Below are 17,318 nucleotides of genomic sequence, written 5' to 3'. Positions count from 1 at the left end.
CAGAAGTGCATCTGTGATGGCACTGTATTTATTCAGCAGTTAGACTGTTGTGGGAGAACAGGTTTTCAATACATACATTTATTAGACATTGTTGTCTTATCACAGCATACACACTTTGGTCTTAGAGAACTTCCATTCCTTAGAAAATCAGAACTGAAATCTTAGGGAGAAGGTGTAGGAAAGAAGTGTTAAGGTCACTACCTCCTACTTGAGAGGCAAATGGCGTGAACTATTTTCTCCAAGTACTCCACTTCTGAGGAGAGCCTGCTGCCAGTGAAAGCAACTAGTTTGGATCATGAAAACCCACATCAGTGAGATGCCAGGGGTGATACGTGGGATACAAGATACGTGGAAAGGAATGGCATGAAGATCACATGACTGTAACCAGAAACAAAACACCGTACCTGTAGGAGCTCTGTGCCCCTACCGTAAGATTAGTAGCCCCTTCAAACCCTCAACTTCTCTGCAGCATGGTTTTTTTGGAGCCATGTTCCTGTCTTAGGAACTGCCTGGAAACATTTAAGACTCTTGAACAGAAGGTATCTTTTGAGTTTTAAATGATAGATGTTGTGTCTTGTGAACATGCCCACCAGCCTGACCTCCCCTTGACCTTGGCATGAATCCCCAAGGCAAAGGCAGATAAAAGCTCTTGGTTGCTACCAAAGTGTCAAATCCAGCCCAGACAAATGAACACAAAGCAGAACTAAAGAGCAGTTTCACCCATTACATTTACTCAATTTCATTTGCATTATTGTTTTAAAGTATTTCTGGAACTCAAACTAGAACTGAACAAAAATCTTTTTCTAGTAACTAGTTCAGAATAACACCTTGACTAGAACCTGCTGACGCTGAGGCAGACTTTAACTAGTCTGCACAGCAACATCACTTACCCCCGTACCTATCACTGTTGCCCCATGACTTGCCCACTTGTTCAGCAGAACAGTCTCACTTCTGTGCTGTACCACCACAATGTCTTAATCTGTGCTGCAGGCCCTTGTAGGAGCCTACCCAGCCCACAGACTTTTACACCCACTTAAACTGAGCTCTGAATAGTCTGTCCTCCACCAAACAGGCCATAGCCACCTGTGGCTTTGACTCCTGGTCTTGTCTGGAAAAAGCAATGTGAGATTATTGCCAGCAGTGCCCTCTAGGTGCCCACTGGGCATAACTTTCCATCAGCAGAAGCTTCCTCTGAGCAGACCCTGTGTAGATATGCCTTTGTGAATCTGTGTGCATGGATTTAACCTACCTCTGCTATAGCATTGGCATAAATTGCCAGTGCAGCATAGCTCGCTCTGTGCTGCTCCCAGCCTCCAAACCAAGTAAGCTGTAAAGCTGTGGAAGAACAGAACTGGTGCCTTGGTTTTGGCAAGGAAGAGGGAGATAGAGAGTAAAGTCTCTCTCCCAGAAAATCTCTGCTATGTGAACCAAGCCCCATCAGTGATGCTTCTTCTGCTTTAAATAATTTTTTTTTTTTTCTGACTTCTATGGACTGTTCCGAATTAGAAACTGGTAAATGACTCCTTTTTGCTCTGAACTGATATGTTTCAGTTGAAGCTGAAACCGAGCAAGAACTGAATGTAAAAGTGTGCTAGTGTCCTGGTTTCAGCAGGGATAGAGTTAATTTCCTTCCTAGTAGCTGGTACAGTGCTGTGTTTTGGTTTTAGGATGAGAACAAAGTTGATAAGGCACCAATGTTTTAGTTGTTGCTAGGTAGTGCTTACACTAGTCAAGGACTTTTCAGTTTCCCATGCTCTACCGACTGAGAAGGCTGCAGGTGCACAAGAAGCTGGGAGGGGGCACAGCCAAACTGGCCAAAGGGACATTCCATACCATGTGACGTCATGCTCAGTACATAAACTGGGGGAAGCTGGCCGGGGGGGCCGCTGCTCAGGGACTGGCTGGGCATCGGTCGGCGGGTGGTGAGCAATTGCACTGTGCGTCACTTGCTTTGTGTATTATTATTATTATCATTTTATTTCAATTATTAAACTGTTTTTATCTCAACCCACGAGTTTTTCTCACTTGTGCTTTTCCAATTCTCTCCCCCATCCCACTGGGGAAGGGGGGAGTGAGCGAGCAGCTGCGTGGTGCTTAGTTGCCGACTGAGGTTAAACCATGACAGCTAGACACAGTGCATTGGTGGAAGGTCTCCTGTAGAGCCTGGTCTCCAGTAGAGACTTGGTCTAGTTGGCTCTGCCAGAAGCTTCTGGTGTTCCCCTGCGCATGCTTACCTGAACCTGCCAATCCAACTCATTTTGGCTATGTCTGTACTAGTAAATATAATAAACCAGAGATATCAGTGGCTGGCACCCATGTTCATGTAACTAAGCTCTCCTGCCCCCTAAGGAAAGTGGCCACATCATATAGGGCGCTTATGGAGTATCGTTCCGAGACCAGTGCTAAACCCTCAGCTGCACCTATGTGGTTTGTGAGAGAGGGATAGTCAGTGCTACTAACCCAGTAGTGCAGGTGATCCCAAAGCAGGGCTTGAACCCATGTCCCAGGCCTGTGTAGTTTAGAGCCAGATGTGGTCTCTGGGTTGCTGCATGCCACTATGGTACTAGGATTTTTCTTATTATTACCATGGTAATGCAGCTGTACTTCAGTGATATGCTTGGAATTAATGACATGCAGTAGGGTTGTGGGGGTTTTTTTGGAAGAATAGGACTAAAAATTTGACAAATTTAAAAAAAAAAAATCACATTTGTTCTTTTTCTCTTTGAACAGGGGCATGCAGAGGGACAAAGCACTCTACCTTACCTGAAAATCTGAAACACCTCTCCTTTCCACTGAGGAATGCAGGGAAGTCTTTTCATCATGGATTGCTTTATGCAGTCAAGGCAGTTCTGCATTTTATTAGGAAATACAAGTTGCTAAGCACTTAGGACTATTTGAGCTTGTGGGTCACCCACTCGGGAAAAAATAGTCTTGCTTCTTTCCCCCCCCCCCCCCATTTTTTCTCTTTCTTTCTTCTTTCCACCCCTACCCTGAGATCCTTTAACGGACATTGCTTTTCTTCTTCCCTGAAGGAAACTTGGACCATTCAGATTTTATGTTGGTTTTTGCTGTGAAGTGCTGCGATAGTAACTGCCTTAGCAACTGTAGATGTCTCGGAAAAAAGTCCTGGATTTTCCATTGGTTTTTCATAATGGGTGTTTATATGAAACTACTAAAGACTTTTTAAATGGCTTGATGTAGCAGTCATAGCAAGTTTGTAAATAGCATCTATGTTACACTCTCCTAGAGTATAAAATGTGAATGTTTTTGTAGCTAATTGTAATTGAAACTGGCTCATTCCAGTTTATTGATTTCACAATAAGGGTTAAATTGGCAAACATTCATATTTTTACTTCATTTTTAAACAACTGACTAATAGTTCTATATTTTCAAAGTATTTGGAGAAAAAAAGTAAAATATTCCCAAATGATATTAATTAAAAATATTGGCTTTGTCTCATGAAATAAACACAAAAAACTAATGTTGAGAAAGAGCAAACACATTTATTTTGTACTGCCTAAAAAATGCTTCTTTTTTTTAAAGAAAATCACTTTATGTGTACTGGTTAGTAAACGTCATTTAAGTCCTTTTATGTATAAAACTGCCAAATGCTTACCTGATATTTTATTAGATGCAGAAACAGATTGGAGACAGCTAAATTATAACCTTTACATATGGCTATGTATTATTGTTTCTTCATACTGTGTCTGTATTTAATCTTTTTTATGGAACCTGTTGCGCCTATTTATGAAATAATAAATATAGGTGTTTGTAAGTAAATTTGTTAGCATTTTAAAGAGGTTTCTTTGACGCTTTAACTTTTGCTGGCACAAATTGTTCACAATTGATGTGAATACTTTATTTAGTTTTTACAGTGACATATATAACACCAAACCTGCTTTACTGGCAGAAAATGAAGGTAACCAATACTTATTTCTGTATTTCTTTGGTTGTTAAGGAAAAAAAAAAAAGTATTTTAAGTAATTCCCTTTTTAAAGCATTGTAGCAGGAAGTTGCCCAAAACTAAGACTTGAACCAACAAAACTAGCTGAATAAAACTGCATAATGCTGCTTCTTGAAAATTCATCAGTTTTGGTTAATTAGTCAAGTGGAATAAAAATATTACCAACAAAAATGTTACCAAATATGCTTCAGCCATTTTATTATACATGCAGAAGGCCCTACAGAGTTTTAGGGACTGTATCACACATACATCCTAAAGTGAAAGGTAAGTTCAACAGCCACAGGGAAAGGGATAAAAAAAAATCCAAAAGAAGGTATTTTGTCAATGTTTTGGATCAGGGATAGCTCTGAAAATATATTTCTGGAGGACTTCATCCGAGATGCCTGTCCAATTAATGGAGAGTACCACTGATTTGTATTTCCTCTGTGAAATAAAGAAAGCAACTCGGATAAAATACACATTATGCAATGCCATTGGTTTTTCTTCAAAACCAAAACAGAAACAGAGGTATGCTTGCTTTGGAATGATTTCAGGCAATGTACAATCGGAATCACTTGGCATGTAATAACTAATAAATAATGCAGATCAGATGTGATTACTCAAATGACTGTAGCTGAGAGCTCTAATTTTCCTGTCTTGAAACTGTATGAGAACTCGTGATTAAATTCACAGTTTATTGTTTGTCTGTTTAGTACTTTAGAAATATACCAGCACTACTAATTACCCAATGTCTTCTATTTATTATATTATAGTAAACTACATTTTCCACTCATATTAATTCTAAAGCAAGAAGATAATTACCGGGGATGTGAAAAATCAGCTTTGATTTTGACAGGCAGTTTTCCTTTTTCTTTTACGGAAAAGAACTGTGTTATCTCCATTTCTTTTAGAGCAGGTGCGCAGTCACATAAAGTTGTTAATTTTGGTATCCAAGCAGAGTTCAAAATACAAGAAAACTTTAATGTAAATAAAAAAAATACATCATGAATAAAATACTTATTCTGTATGAACTTCTGGCTAGTTGGTGTCTCTTCGTCTGTAAGAAGGGAAACCTGCAGTGTGTTTACCATGTAGCACCTTACCTGTCCAGTGGTTTGAGTGTGGCTTTGTGTCGGGGCTCTGTCTGGATGGGACAGTTATGCTGGAAGAACAGCAGTTTTGGCCAGGGTTATACTGAAGCCACTTTGTTCCAAAGGAAAGATCCAACTTCGATGCATAAATGTCAGTTCTTCATGTCTGACCTTGGGAAAAAGCAATGGTTGCTGGTCAAGGGCAATCTGCTATTTGTTTTCAGCTGCATATTCACAGATACAAATTGTCAATAGATGGAGCCTAAAAGGTTGAGATCTTTTTCTAAGCAGGTGAAACTCCGCTGGAGTTCATGAAGGTGTGCCCCATCCTTCTCTGAAGCACTGTGGCTTAGGCACCACAGTAACACATATACCCAAGTCACTGGCTGTAAGTCACTAGCTGTCATAACGATGATAATGAGAAAGCACACAGGAACGAAACAACCTACACATTGCAGCAACACAGTAACAGCAAGTAAATATGATAAGGACATCTGTCAAAGCGACAGAAACCAAGGGAAATAGTGTCTTCCATTAATTGAAATTAATATTTTTTAAAATGATTTTTAAAAAATGGTAGGAAAAATTCAATGTTAGCAACATAGGCACTCGGGAAGATGTAAATCCCCTTTGATTGCACCAAGGTAAGCAGAGGTTTTGAAAAGGAAAGACTCTTCAAATTTACCACTGCTCTCCGAGTGCCCCGTTCCGGCAACGTGAATCCCAGTCTTTCCATCACCAAACTCACAGAGGTTCGAGCTGCTGCCTCCAACCCAAAGAAGCTCTTCAAAGAGACCTACTATAGGATTTTTTCCCCCCACATTCATCCACAGGCAGTAAGTAATGTATTCATGGAGGGCCCCAGCCATTCACAACGAAACCTAATGTATTCGTGCCCACTTCTCTCTCTCTCTCACCAAATACCAGTTGCTGATTCCAGTGGTGTCTCTGCCAAATATTCCCTGCGAGGCTCCTCTGTAAACAGGAAACCCAACAATAAAAGAGCTCATTACTGGAAGGTAAAACATGCTCTTACCACTTTCCTCAACCTTCTGAGACTTCAGCTCAACCTGAACTAGCATCTCCAAGACTGTATCTGACTATTTCTTTCCTGATCCTGTAAACATGGCAGATCCACTGAGATCTCTTTCTGTGCTCTGGGGAAATGGAGTAGGTAAAAATTCTTATTTTGCACACACTGTGAGAAGTAGCTAAAGAGCTGTATGTAACCCATACAGGAGTTACTCCCCAGAACTCCCATGGATATGTAGGTATAGATACAGATACAGATATATATATAAAAACGTATAGATAAATATATGTATAGATATAGATATAGATATAGATATAGATATAGATATAGATATAGATATAGATATAGATAGATCTAAACAGACAGATAGATAGAAAGATAGATACATACACACATACATACATACATACACACGCAACCATTGCCCTGTTAATTATTTATCTGGTGTCTTCAAGTCCTTTTTCATTTAAATAAAATATTATTTAGTGAGTATAGCAGTGTGCTGGCAGTGCTGCAGGAGGTGCTGAGCACCTCAGAAAACACAAGGTGCTTTGTGTCAGGTCTCACAGACAGCATTTGCTTTCCTTTGCAGAGTCATGTATTTTATTATTACCCAGCAGCACATTAAATCACAACTCAAATGTAGTTCTTATTCCACCGACAAGAGGACAAGTGAGAACAATGACTTGTAACATTTCAGAATCTGTCACAGTTACTGCCTAATTAGAGAAACCCACTAGCAAATGTGCATCTGCATGGATCCTGCGATTGTCATCATTTCACATTCTATTGAGGGCTTGCTGCGATAGACACTTTACAAAGAAATTTTGTTCAGGCTAATACCAAGCTGGCAAACATGTAATTGGCTAGAAAATAAAATAGGAGAGAAAAAAAAAGAAAGAGAGGAAGAGGAAAAGAAAAGGGAACCTTCCTATTTGGAAAACAAGCTGTGTGCAAAAATCCACAGTATACTGCGGAGAAGATCCTTACCCTCTGACAATTGTGTGTTTACAACGAGTCTGAGCATAATTGCTCTGATGGGCTGTCAAGGAAAAGATTAATTTGGCAAAGATTAGTATTGACTTGCTGTTTATTAAGGCTTTTAAACAGCTGTATCTGGCAACATTCCTGTAAGTGCCTGTCATGTCTGAAAATCAGGCTCACACCCGGGTGCTTGCCAGCTGTTGCTAAACAATCTTACCACTTTGAGTATCTTTCTCCAGGCCAAACAGCAAAAGCAAAGTTGCCAAATGAGTCTCTCTCGTCCTGTCACTTTTCAGGGGATCTGAGAGCTCAGATGTCAGTTGACGGCTCAATGGCTGAGCTGATAGCAGCTACCACCAGCCGGCAGGGTGGTTACAGAGATGCTACACCAACCTGTCTCCCATGCCGAGGGGAGGGTGCTGCTGCTGGTCACCTCACCAACACAGAAAACCACAGCTTGCAACTGCTGTAATGCAAAGGGGTTTCAAACCCCTTAGCACTGGTGATCAAACTTTGGTAGGAGGCAGAACTCCGGAGGGAGTGGTTGATCCCCCCAGGCTCTGATGGATACAGCCAACAGGGTAGGAGGGTGTGTGAAAGTACAGTAGACACCATTAATCTTTATAAAATGAGCCAACATTTTCTTCTATGATTTTTTTTCCCCAGACTGCTGATAAACAAAAGTCATAAAAGCCATGCACACAAAATACCCTGGGTCTATGGAAACCTGTAAAAGGAAAGATGTCAGTTTTTATTTTTGTTACGTTACTTAAAACATTCAGCTTGCATTGTAGGCTTTAGTAGCTAGCTCAGAAATAAATAATACCAATGGAAAGAAGGATAAATGGCTGCAGCTAAACGCCAATACAAATAGCCATGTGTTACAATTAAAGTTGATTTGGCCTTTCCAATAGAAGTCTGATTTTCTGGGATTAATCTCGACCTTTTCAAGTTGCATCAGGCTGAAACAAGTTGTCAGAACAGATGTGAATTTTGTTTGCAGAGAACAGTTGTAATCCAGTAACCCTTAGAACATCAGTGTTTTCCAGACCGCCAGCCAGTTGAATGGTGAGGATGGGGACGGCAGATACTGAGTGCACACAGCAGGCAGAACCAGAGCATATGGTTCATATGGTTCAGAACCATAGCAATGTCCAGAGGCTGGAAGTTTAGGTCAGAAAATTTCAAACTGGAAACAAAGTACTTTTCCTTTTAACTCTGAATTTACCAAGCAGCATGGTGGATGCACAACCACATGATAAAAGATGTTAGATCAAGGATGGATACCTTTGTAAAACACATGTTCTTTAGCTAAGTCAAACATATAAGTGGGTGATACTCTGTCCGCCACTGTTTCACAGCAGGCTGGGCACACATTTTGTAATACAGAAGTCTCTGAAGACTCCAGGAATCACACATTTCAAATGCTGCTTTAAACTAGCTTTCTAAGAAGTTTTGCCTTATAATCTGCATGGATCCAGTATTGAAAAAAAAAAAAAAAAAGAAGAAAGAAAGAAAACCTTGAGTGAATATTCAGGCTTCTCACACTTCGATACCTAGAGTTAAAAACTTCCCAGCTCTATACACAGCATATATGCTGACCTTGGTGCTCCCAAAGTGCCAAGTTTCAGTGGAAGTAAAAAAGTCCAAAGCCTTTCCAATATGGGTAGGGGGCAGAGGGGCTATTCACCTTACCATGCTAGCACAGCAACTGTGGCAGTGTAAGCCCTCCGCAGACACAAAGCCTGCAGGTTGCTTTTGTATTACCGGATTTCTTCACAATGAAACATTTGGATCCATGTTTATGCCATCAGTGCAGTCATATTGTTAAATACTGAAGATGCAAGAGGGATTTTTCCTGCTGTCTATATAGCACGGCTTAGATAGCAACATGCAGTTCCAAAGTTCATTCAAAAGCATGTCATCACTTGAATAAATAAGGCTATCTGATGCCCTAATTAGTAGAGTAAGCCTTCATGTTTTGAAATCTACTTCTGCTCAGAGTTCTGAAATAATGAGCTGAGCCTCTCCACTCCTCTGGCATACAAGCATGTGTTACATGGTTTTGTTAAAGAGATGAATATGAAAGAAGGTAAGTGATGTGCCCAGGGAGACAGAGTAATTTAGAGGAAGAGTAGCTGAGATCTGAGAGTTTTCAAAAACAGCCTTCTGCTTTAGTCATAACTGAAGTTCAACAACTGTGAAGCAGTGCTCGGATCCACGAGGACAGCTTTAACTCAGGTGAGATTTTACAAATAATAAATAGGGGGAGGTTTCCAGGTTTTATTTGTCTTTAGCGGTTTTCCACTTTTAAGTCATATGTGTACAGCTGAGTGCTATTTTCAAACTTAACTGTAAACTTTAAAAGGATTAAAATAACAAGAGGGAGATGTCTGAGTAACCTCTGGTCTTGTGTTGCTGGAATTGTGGATTAAAATTTCAAAGCTCATGAGGCTGGAATTTTGACTATACCGTTCATAACCCTCAAACATCTTTATTTCTCTCTCTCTGTTTGCAGAATTTCTCCCTAGAACCCAGCGAAGTCCTTTGCCTGTCTGACTTTCTGCATCAGATTTAACAGAGCACCATACATATACATATATCTGCACACTGAGGAGACTCAAAGGACCCACAAGGAAAGAGTCATGACAGCTGAATGGGACTGTCCTGTCACTGAGTCCCCAGAAGAAGTTGCCCTCTGCAAACAGGCTGGAAGCAGTTGCACAATGAGGTCCCTGCAGGAAGGTCATGTTTCTGCAGCGCATGGGTGATAGATTTTCAGGCTGAGTATTTCTAAACTCTCAAGAGATAATTTTTTGAGAACAATTTGTTCAAAAGCCAGAAACAGGCTACCCTGTCTTCTTGTACTGTTGTCACCTTTGGACTGGGAAGGAACCTGAGCCCAGATGTGGGAGCCTTTCCAAAAGTGACTCCAGTACGGGGAAAACATTGACATACTGGAGTGAATCCAGTGGAGGCCACCACGATGGTCAGGGACTGAAGCACAGGGCACAGGTGGAGAGCCTGAGAATGCTGGATCTGGTTAGTCTCAAGGAGAGGAATCCAAGCGGAGCTCTTACTGCAGTCTGTAACTGCCTAGTGGGACTTTATAGAGAAGACAGAGCCCAAATCTTTCTGGAAGCACACATGAAGGACAAGAGACAACAGGCACAAGTTGCAATGAGGAAATTCTGATTACGTGTTAGGAAAAAAAAATCACCAAGAGGGAGGTTGAAAACACTGACATAGGAGCCTAGAGAGGCTGTGGGATCTCTGTCCCTGGAAATACTCAAAACTCGACTGGACAGCCCTGAACAGGCCCATCTAAGTTGCACCGGCTTTGGCTGTGGGGATAGGGTAGACAAGAAAACCTCCAGAGATCCCTTCCAGTCTAGGCTAGTCTGTGATTCTGTTTCACACCAAATCCCCTACACACGGGATAGAAAGAAAGCCCAGCAGATCATGGTTCTTTAGCCTCAAATCGGGAAAGGGAGTGCGAAAGTCTTTGTTGGTTACTTCCTGTTACACACCTCGTACTGCAGAAAATTGTGCTATTTTAAACTGTGGTTTCACAGTCTGGTTTTACATGTACAGAAAAAGCAAAAGTGAGCGTCATTTGTATCTGAGTTTCCTGTAGAGGTTTATTTAAGGGAAAATAAACCTCCCAAGCAAATTATAAACCCTAACCCACTGATCGCTTTCCTGAAATGAATTTAGTTTGCATTATTGGGAGTGCAACTTTCATGCAAAGACAAGCAGGAGTGTATTGGTTGCCAAAGCAAAGCTGACTGGTTAAAGCTTGGACTCTGGGGAGCAAGGTCTCAGATAAATGAAGGAAAAGATACAGAGTTTTCCTTTTTTTTTTTTTTTTTTTTTTTTTAATGTATAGCACTCAAAAGAAGTCTCTGGGGGCTTCAATACGTGACTTTACATTTTAATGCTTTTCCTCCACCAGATGGTTTAGATAAAAACCTATTAGTTTCATTCGTGCAAATGGTTTAATACAAAAAAATGTCTATTTTTAACATTTTTGCCTCAAGGCTTGGATTTAACTTTTTTTCTTTGCAGAAGTGGAGAAGTTTTCACTAGTGTCTAATACTTTAATCATCATAATTTTTACAATCAAATAAGATTCATACCAGAATGTGGTTGATGAGTCCTCTAAAACAATTTACGTCCAAAAAAGCACATTAAAATTACTTCATAAACTTGATTTATGCATCTTTTCATACAACCTTTACGTGTTTGCAATTTTCCATGAGCTTAGTTATGATTATTTCAATCTCTGCAAGAGTAGTGTATATGTTCTGTCAAACATAATGATGCAGACCCTTTATCTTCCTTTTTTGTCTTGATGTCATTACTTCGGCGAATACATTCAGTGTGTGAAAACTGGAGAGGGTGCACTACTGGAAATCCTAATTGCTATTACAGGCAAATCCACTCCCATTTCTGGAGGTAGGGAATTCCCCCAGCAATGAAATTAATGTGGCTCTGCTATGCACATGCTGAGGGGATGTTAGCAGGGCATACATGAGTAATTTTAGTTCTGTGAGGCCTTTCTTTATCATTCAAAGAGCTCGTTTGCAACCAAGCGGAGCAGGACATGGGAAATGCCAGAATCTCTTCATTAACACAGTCATCACGGTTGATCCAGAACAGACACTAGTTGCCATTTTCTCTCACTTCAGCGGAGTTCTCCGGGTGCTCAGGGGTGTCCAGCACCCAGCCCATCGGTCGTGCAGAGCGCTAGGACCTGACTCTAGCACCCGATGGAGGCACATTGTTAGGAACCTGATCACGCTGGCCTCCCCCTGCAGTCAGCACCTCCAAGGTTCATCCTACATAGGACAAAACTCCTCTCTCCTTTGCCTACTTCTCTACAGCACTTGGAGAGCCTAAAAACTAATGTCTGCACTACACTAGGAAGTAATTCTGCCCATTAGGAGTTGGTCAGCTGATTGAAGAAGTGCATGGACCGAAGCTCCTACAGCTGCACTGCATGAAGTTCAGGGGTTTCGCTTAGGACTAAATTTACTCTCTTCCCCTCCACTGCACCTCATCACCAGTAACTCAGCAATTCACACACTAGAAGTTAGGTGGTTGGACTCATATTTAGACCCTGACAGGTATTTAGCAAGTTAAATGCATTAACTGTTAACACAGAGATTTAAAACAAACAAATAAACCTTATATGTGTTTTCCTGGATTGGGTACTTCAGCTACTGTGCCAGAAAAAACATTAGCAAGTAGCTATAGGAAGAAAGAAGGTAAAGGAGTCACAAGCAAGAAAAGAAAGGGGAAAAGAAAGGAAATAACATCCCTATGTGTCTTCAAGACATGGGTTTGTGCGGTATCTCATTCTGTTGGACATTCAGAGAACCTGAGCATATGTAAATAGAAACCACTCCAAAGAACAAAACTCTCCATGCAATAAGGGGATTTCCAGTCATGAGTATATTGCTTGCAGGATTTACACCACAGGGGCAATACATTGACAGACCGTGACTTCATATATACATCACTGTATTATTATAGCTGTTAGGATGTTCAGGAGGTTGTAATTAGTGAGCATCAGGGTGTGTAAGCCCCCTGCGTGGTGCTGCCAAGGCTAATCCATGTCAGTGCCTACAGGCAATGGTGGAAAATAAAACATTTCAATGAACAGCACCAGGAAAATTTAAGCCAGGCCAAGACAGCCACAAAGTCCTGTGATATCAAACAAAAGCAAACATAATCCATTGATCCAGGTGTTACTACATAGTCCCTTGTTCCCTCTGAACCAAGGCTTATTTTCATGGTGCACCTCCCGCATCAAGAGAAAAATTTGTATAGAAAAATGGCAAATGGGAATGTTGTGTTGTTGTTTTGGTTTTTTTTTCTCCCAAAATAATCCAAACCCAAAATAATCCAAACAGATATCAGCACGTCACTTACAGCCATGGGCTGTAGCTGGGGCACGAGTGTTTGCATCTGTGGGCACCAAGGGCTGGATGAGAGATCTCCACCACAAAGTGATTGTTACACCAGAAGTGGGTAACTGTCCCATCTGATGCTCCTCACTGGACTGTGAGGTATGGATCCGTCTGTCCAGGTCAGAAGTTAGTTAACTCCTTTTGTAATTGATGACACCTTCAGCTTTCCATTTGACAGCAGCTAAAGGTTGCACTTTATTTCCTTTTAGGTCAGAGCCCGTCCCTTTCTCAGTGCCTCCGCTCCACCAAAATGCCTTGGCCCCGCTCCCTGCCCTCCCAGAGACAAGCCCCAGGAGCAGAGCAAACATCTGCACTATGGGAGATACTTCACACAGGCTAGTAAGGAGTCTAATAATTGCCTTTTGGGGGATTTCCACACCCAGCAATGCTGCATCAACACGCCAACATAGCAGCAGGTGGGCAGGTAAAGGTACCAAGCTACCTCTTCATTTATACATCTCCGCTAACATTTTTCTGCTCTTATCTCCACTCTCCTCTCTGTGCTTTGAAGTCAACCGAGGCTGGGTCATCAGACATTGCCAACTATTTCTGTCACACCTAAAAACCTGACCATTGTATGACATGCAAAATGACTGAGGTGGAATAAGAACCATCTCCATGGCTGGGATTGTATAGAATTGTATTCCAGTTGCATGGAAGTTTTTCAGCACATTGCTTTGCGTGAGCAGACCTTCCCTTCCCCCCATGCTCTAAGGAAAGGAACTCTCATCACAGCAGCAAATAATCATGACTATGATTTTGTCATAATGAATATTTGTACCAGGGAAACAGATTCTAAAAGAATAGTGTGCATCCAGTCAGGGAAAATGGACCCAAACCATGACCTGCGTGCCCTCAAAAGAGCTATGACTTGAATTACAATGAACCATTCATGAATAAACTGCATATCAAGAAACAGCTAGTTCATCACTCTAAACATGAGACTCATGGTGCATATTTGCAAACAGAAAAAAATTGAATTCATCGTATGAATAATTTGTTGTAATTGATTTGCCTGCATTGGTTACTTTCCAAATGGTTCCTTTTACCTTGTTTGGGAGAAGAAATTCATCTCAAGATGTTCGTGCCTTTCCCAAAATGAATCAGAAATTCTCCTCTTGAGAGGCACATGCAAGTCAAGAAGCCTAAGAAGGTATTCCTCCAGTAAGACCTGATCTTCTACCATTAGGACTAAAGGGACTTTTTCCATTGTTTTGAATACAAATGATTTTAAAAGTAGAAAAACAACTTAGACTGTAGAAATATATGAGTGAAGCCAAGCACAGAATGGTGTTGAATGAATGCCTTAATTCCACGCTATGCTTTTTTTCAAAAGAGAAAACAGATAAAATAGGTAAAGGCACAGAAGCAAACACTTAAAATGAATTAAGCTGTGTTTCAACTGAGGGTTGACATTCCCCTTTGTCCTCAAAACAGAGTCTTCTTTCCTTGTCCACAGAAAAGCCAGAGATTTAATTTGCCTCACACAAAGGAAGTGCTCCCAGAGGAATAAGCATCCAATTTGCAGTGTGACATGTGAATGCTCCACCTGCTTTGGGCCATGCAGAGAACCTGTCTTTCTCCTGAGGACACTGCTGCAGCAAGGTCTCCGTGGGTATTTAAAAAATTACAGCCTGAGATGACTTCTGGATATGAGCAAGTATGGCCTGATCAGTGGTAAAAAAAACACAGGTAAATAAACTGTATTCCCCTTCAGCACATCTTTGGGATTTAAAGGGTATATCAGCACTGCCAAAAAATGTAATTCACTATTTCACTCTTGGGCCCTGATATCTGTGTTGTTTAAGTGGTAGCTCCTGCGCTCTCTCTTGGAGTGAAGTTCCTCTTCACTCCAGGCCTGTGTGTGGTTTTAAGCCCATTTCCCTATGGAAACCCCTTAGTTTTGTCCCTGAGGACAGATGAGATGGCACCAGCCCTACACAGTACTCCAGCACTATCCCCACATGCCCGTCAACCCCAAGGAGCCCACTCCCACACCCACACACAGCCTCCCTTTCCCGCCGTACACTCCAAGGGGCTACAAGACCTCCATCATGGGTTTTGAGGAGAAAAAAAAAAACAAAACCAAAAACCCTTCAGACACACTGATCTGTGCATTGCGGCTTCAGATTACCGTGGGAGCGCGCAGGACCCTGCGCTGAGGGCTATGCAGTATGGATGCTGCCAGCCTGCCCTAGAGGAGGCTGGCCCTGGGCTGGGGGGGGCTGGACCACACTAAGCTGCTTGGTCTGGGGGCCCAGGGTGGTTCCCTGCGGTGTGTGCCTTCAGCTACAACGTAGCTAAAGAGTCATATCCACCCCTTGCAGCTTTTCTGTGCCCCACGCAGGGAATCATTGGGACCAAATGGCCCTGCAGGCACACTGGCCAGCACCGTGAGCAAGGCATCAAGCCATACAGCAGTGCTGGTCTTTGCATACCATGCAAGAAAGGCTACTGGGATTTTTCTTGCTCATTCAGTTACGCTCAGGTCCCTGTCTATTCTGGAGTTGTATGTACATATGAGGGGAAAGGAGTTTTAATTTCAGTTTTGAGTTTGCAAGCTATGTCTCTGAGACAGTAAAAATCATTTTGCAAATGAAATAGCACTTTTTAATGTAGCTTGTGCCAAACATATTGTGCAAGCTAAAGCAAACCCTAGATGGAATAAAATAAAACAGCTAATGGGAGAATATAATAGATAAACAGTAAGGCTAAGCATTTGACAGTTTCCCACTGCTGAGTATTATCATCAGTAGCACTATATTCAGCCATGTGAATTATCGTCACATGAGCTACACTGCATCTTATAATATGAAAAAGGCCACATTTGAAAACTCTGATCAACATAAATTAGACAGCTCATAAGTAATTTCTAATTTATGTTTTGATTTATTTTGTGACTGACAGCCATAGTGATATCTCGATCCCAAAGCACTGAAGGGTCTGCTGTATGCCAACCAGGAACACAGCAATTCTGCAAGAAGCAAATGGGGTGAGGTGGGCAGGGACAACACTCCAGCACCCTGCTGCGCTGGCTCACATTGCAGGAGCCGGAGCTGGAGCTAACTGGAAGGTGAAAAGGTTTGCTACTAAGTCATAATCCTGTCATTACCCATAGATGTTTGAATAAAAGAGGGAGAGTTCATACTCTTTGGGGATGGAGCATGTTATTCGAACACCAGACAGGCACGGATGGAGTGATCTGAGAATATGATCACTTGGGACCAGTGACCGTCACTCACTTTGGGGTGAAACCAGTGGCTTAATTGTTGCTCACAGCTGCGTATCACAGCATGCAACCCTGAGTGATACTCTCCTGACGATGGGTTTCTTTTCAGCCTCCATACCTAGGATACGTGGCACTACGACAGGCCTTTTCTATCTTCAAGCCATGAAGACTTAGGCCAAAGCCAAAGAGTAGTCTTTTCCAATACAGAATGAGCGAGAGAAGCAGCTGCACAGAGTGACCTACTGTCACAGAGCAAGACATTAACATAATAGCAGCCAGATGGTCAGGCTTTGCTTTTATTATTGGAATTATTATTCATATCACAGGAGTGCTGAGATTCTCCAGCCAAGATTGGCACTCGACAGACACATGGTAAGATGCATCCTTTGCCCTACAGAGGTTCCCACCTAAAACATCAGGACGGGTAAAAAGGAAGGAAGACACAGAGAAGTTAATGGTTGACCGGTGGCTCTACAGCAGAGCAGTGGCAGAGCCAGAGAGCAGGTGGGTGCAGGCACCACACTAGCCCCGGTGCCACGCTGCCTTCCCAGCCACACCAACCACCCCACAGCTGCAAGGGCTCACAGCTATCCTGCCTGCTAGAGACCTGCGCAGGTCCCAGTGTAAAAGGTCCCGATCTCTGCCCAGGCACTCCTGCAGTGCAGTAATAAGTATTAGTGGTTATACCAGAGGGCAAAGTGACGTTTCAACATGTTGAAGACAGATCATTGCTGGAAACCATCCTATCCTGGCTGTCCCTGGATCAAATATGATGACAAACTAATTTCGCCAGCATCTCCTTGCTATGTTACCAATACAAACGTGTTGGTTTTATTTTTGCCCACTCCCACTAGAGGAAAAATATCTCAGTACTTAGTAAGAGTGTAGAGAAAGGTCCACCACCAGATAGCATGTGTGCTCTGGCTTTGTTTTTGGTAAACCCTCAAGGAGTCACATGCCATTTTGTTTTTAATTTTGCCGAGATCGGAAAAAATCAGTTTAACAGAAACAGCAAGAACTTACCCACAGAGGTAAAAGCCCTGGGGCAAGAGATAACCATATG

The 17,318-nt window shown here is 42.0% G+C and overlaps 1 protein-coding gene across 1 annotated transcript in view; it reads left to right on the top strand.

Moving 5' to 3' along the window:
• Window positions 1–3,121, top strand: part of TOX (thymocyte selection-associated high mobility group box) — a 224,260-nt gene extending 221,139 nt beyond the window's left edge. The window contains exon 9 of the mRNA XM_009332083.1: window positions 2,731–3,121. Within this exon, the coding sequence (XP_009330358.1) occupies window positions 2,731–2,767 (37 nt within the window). The 3' untranslated portion in view covers window positions 2,768–3,121. The remainder of the gene's footprint in view (window positions 1–2,730) is intronic.
• The last annotated feature ends 14,197 nt before the right edge of the window (window positions 3,122–17,318 follow it).

This window comes from Pygoscelis adeliae, unplaced genomic scaffold, assembly GCF_000699105.1.
Source record: "Pygoscelis adeliae isolate BGI_AS28 unplaced genomic scaffold, ASM69910v1 Scaffold98, whole genome shotgun sequence".
NCBI lineage: Eukaryota > Metazoa > Chordata > Aves > Sphenisciformes > Spheniscidae > Pygoscelis > Pygoscelis adeliae.
This window is presented reverse-complemented; position numbering and strand designations above follow the sequence as displayed.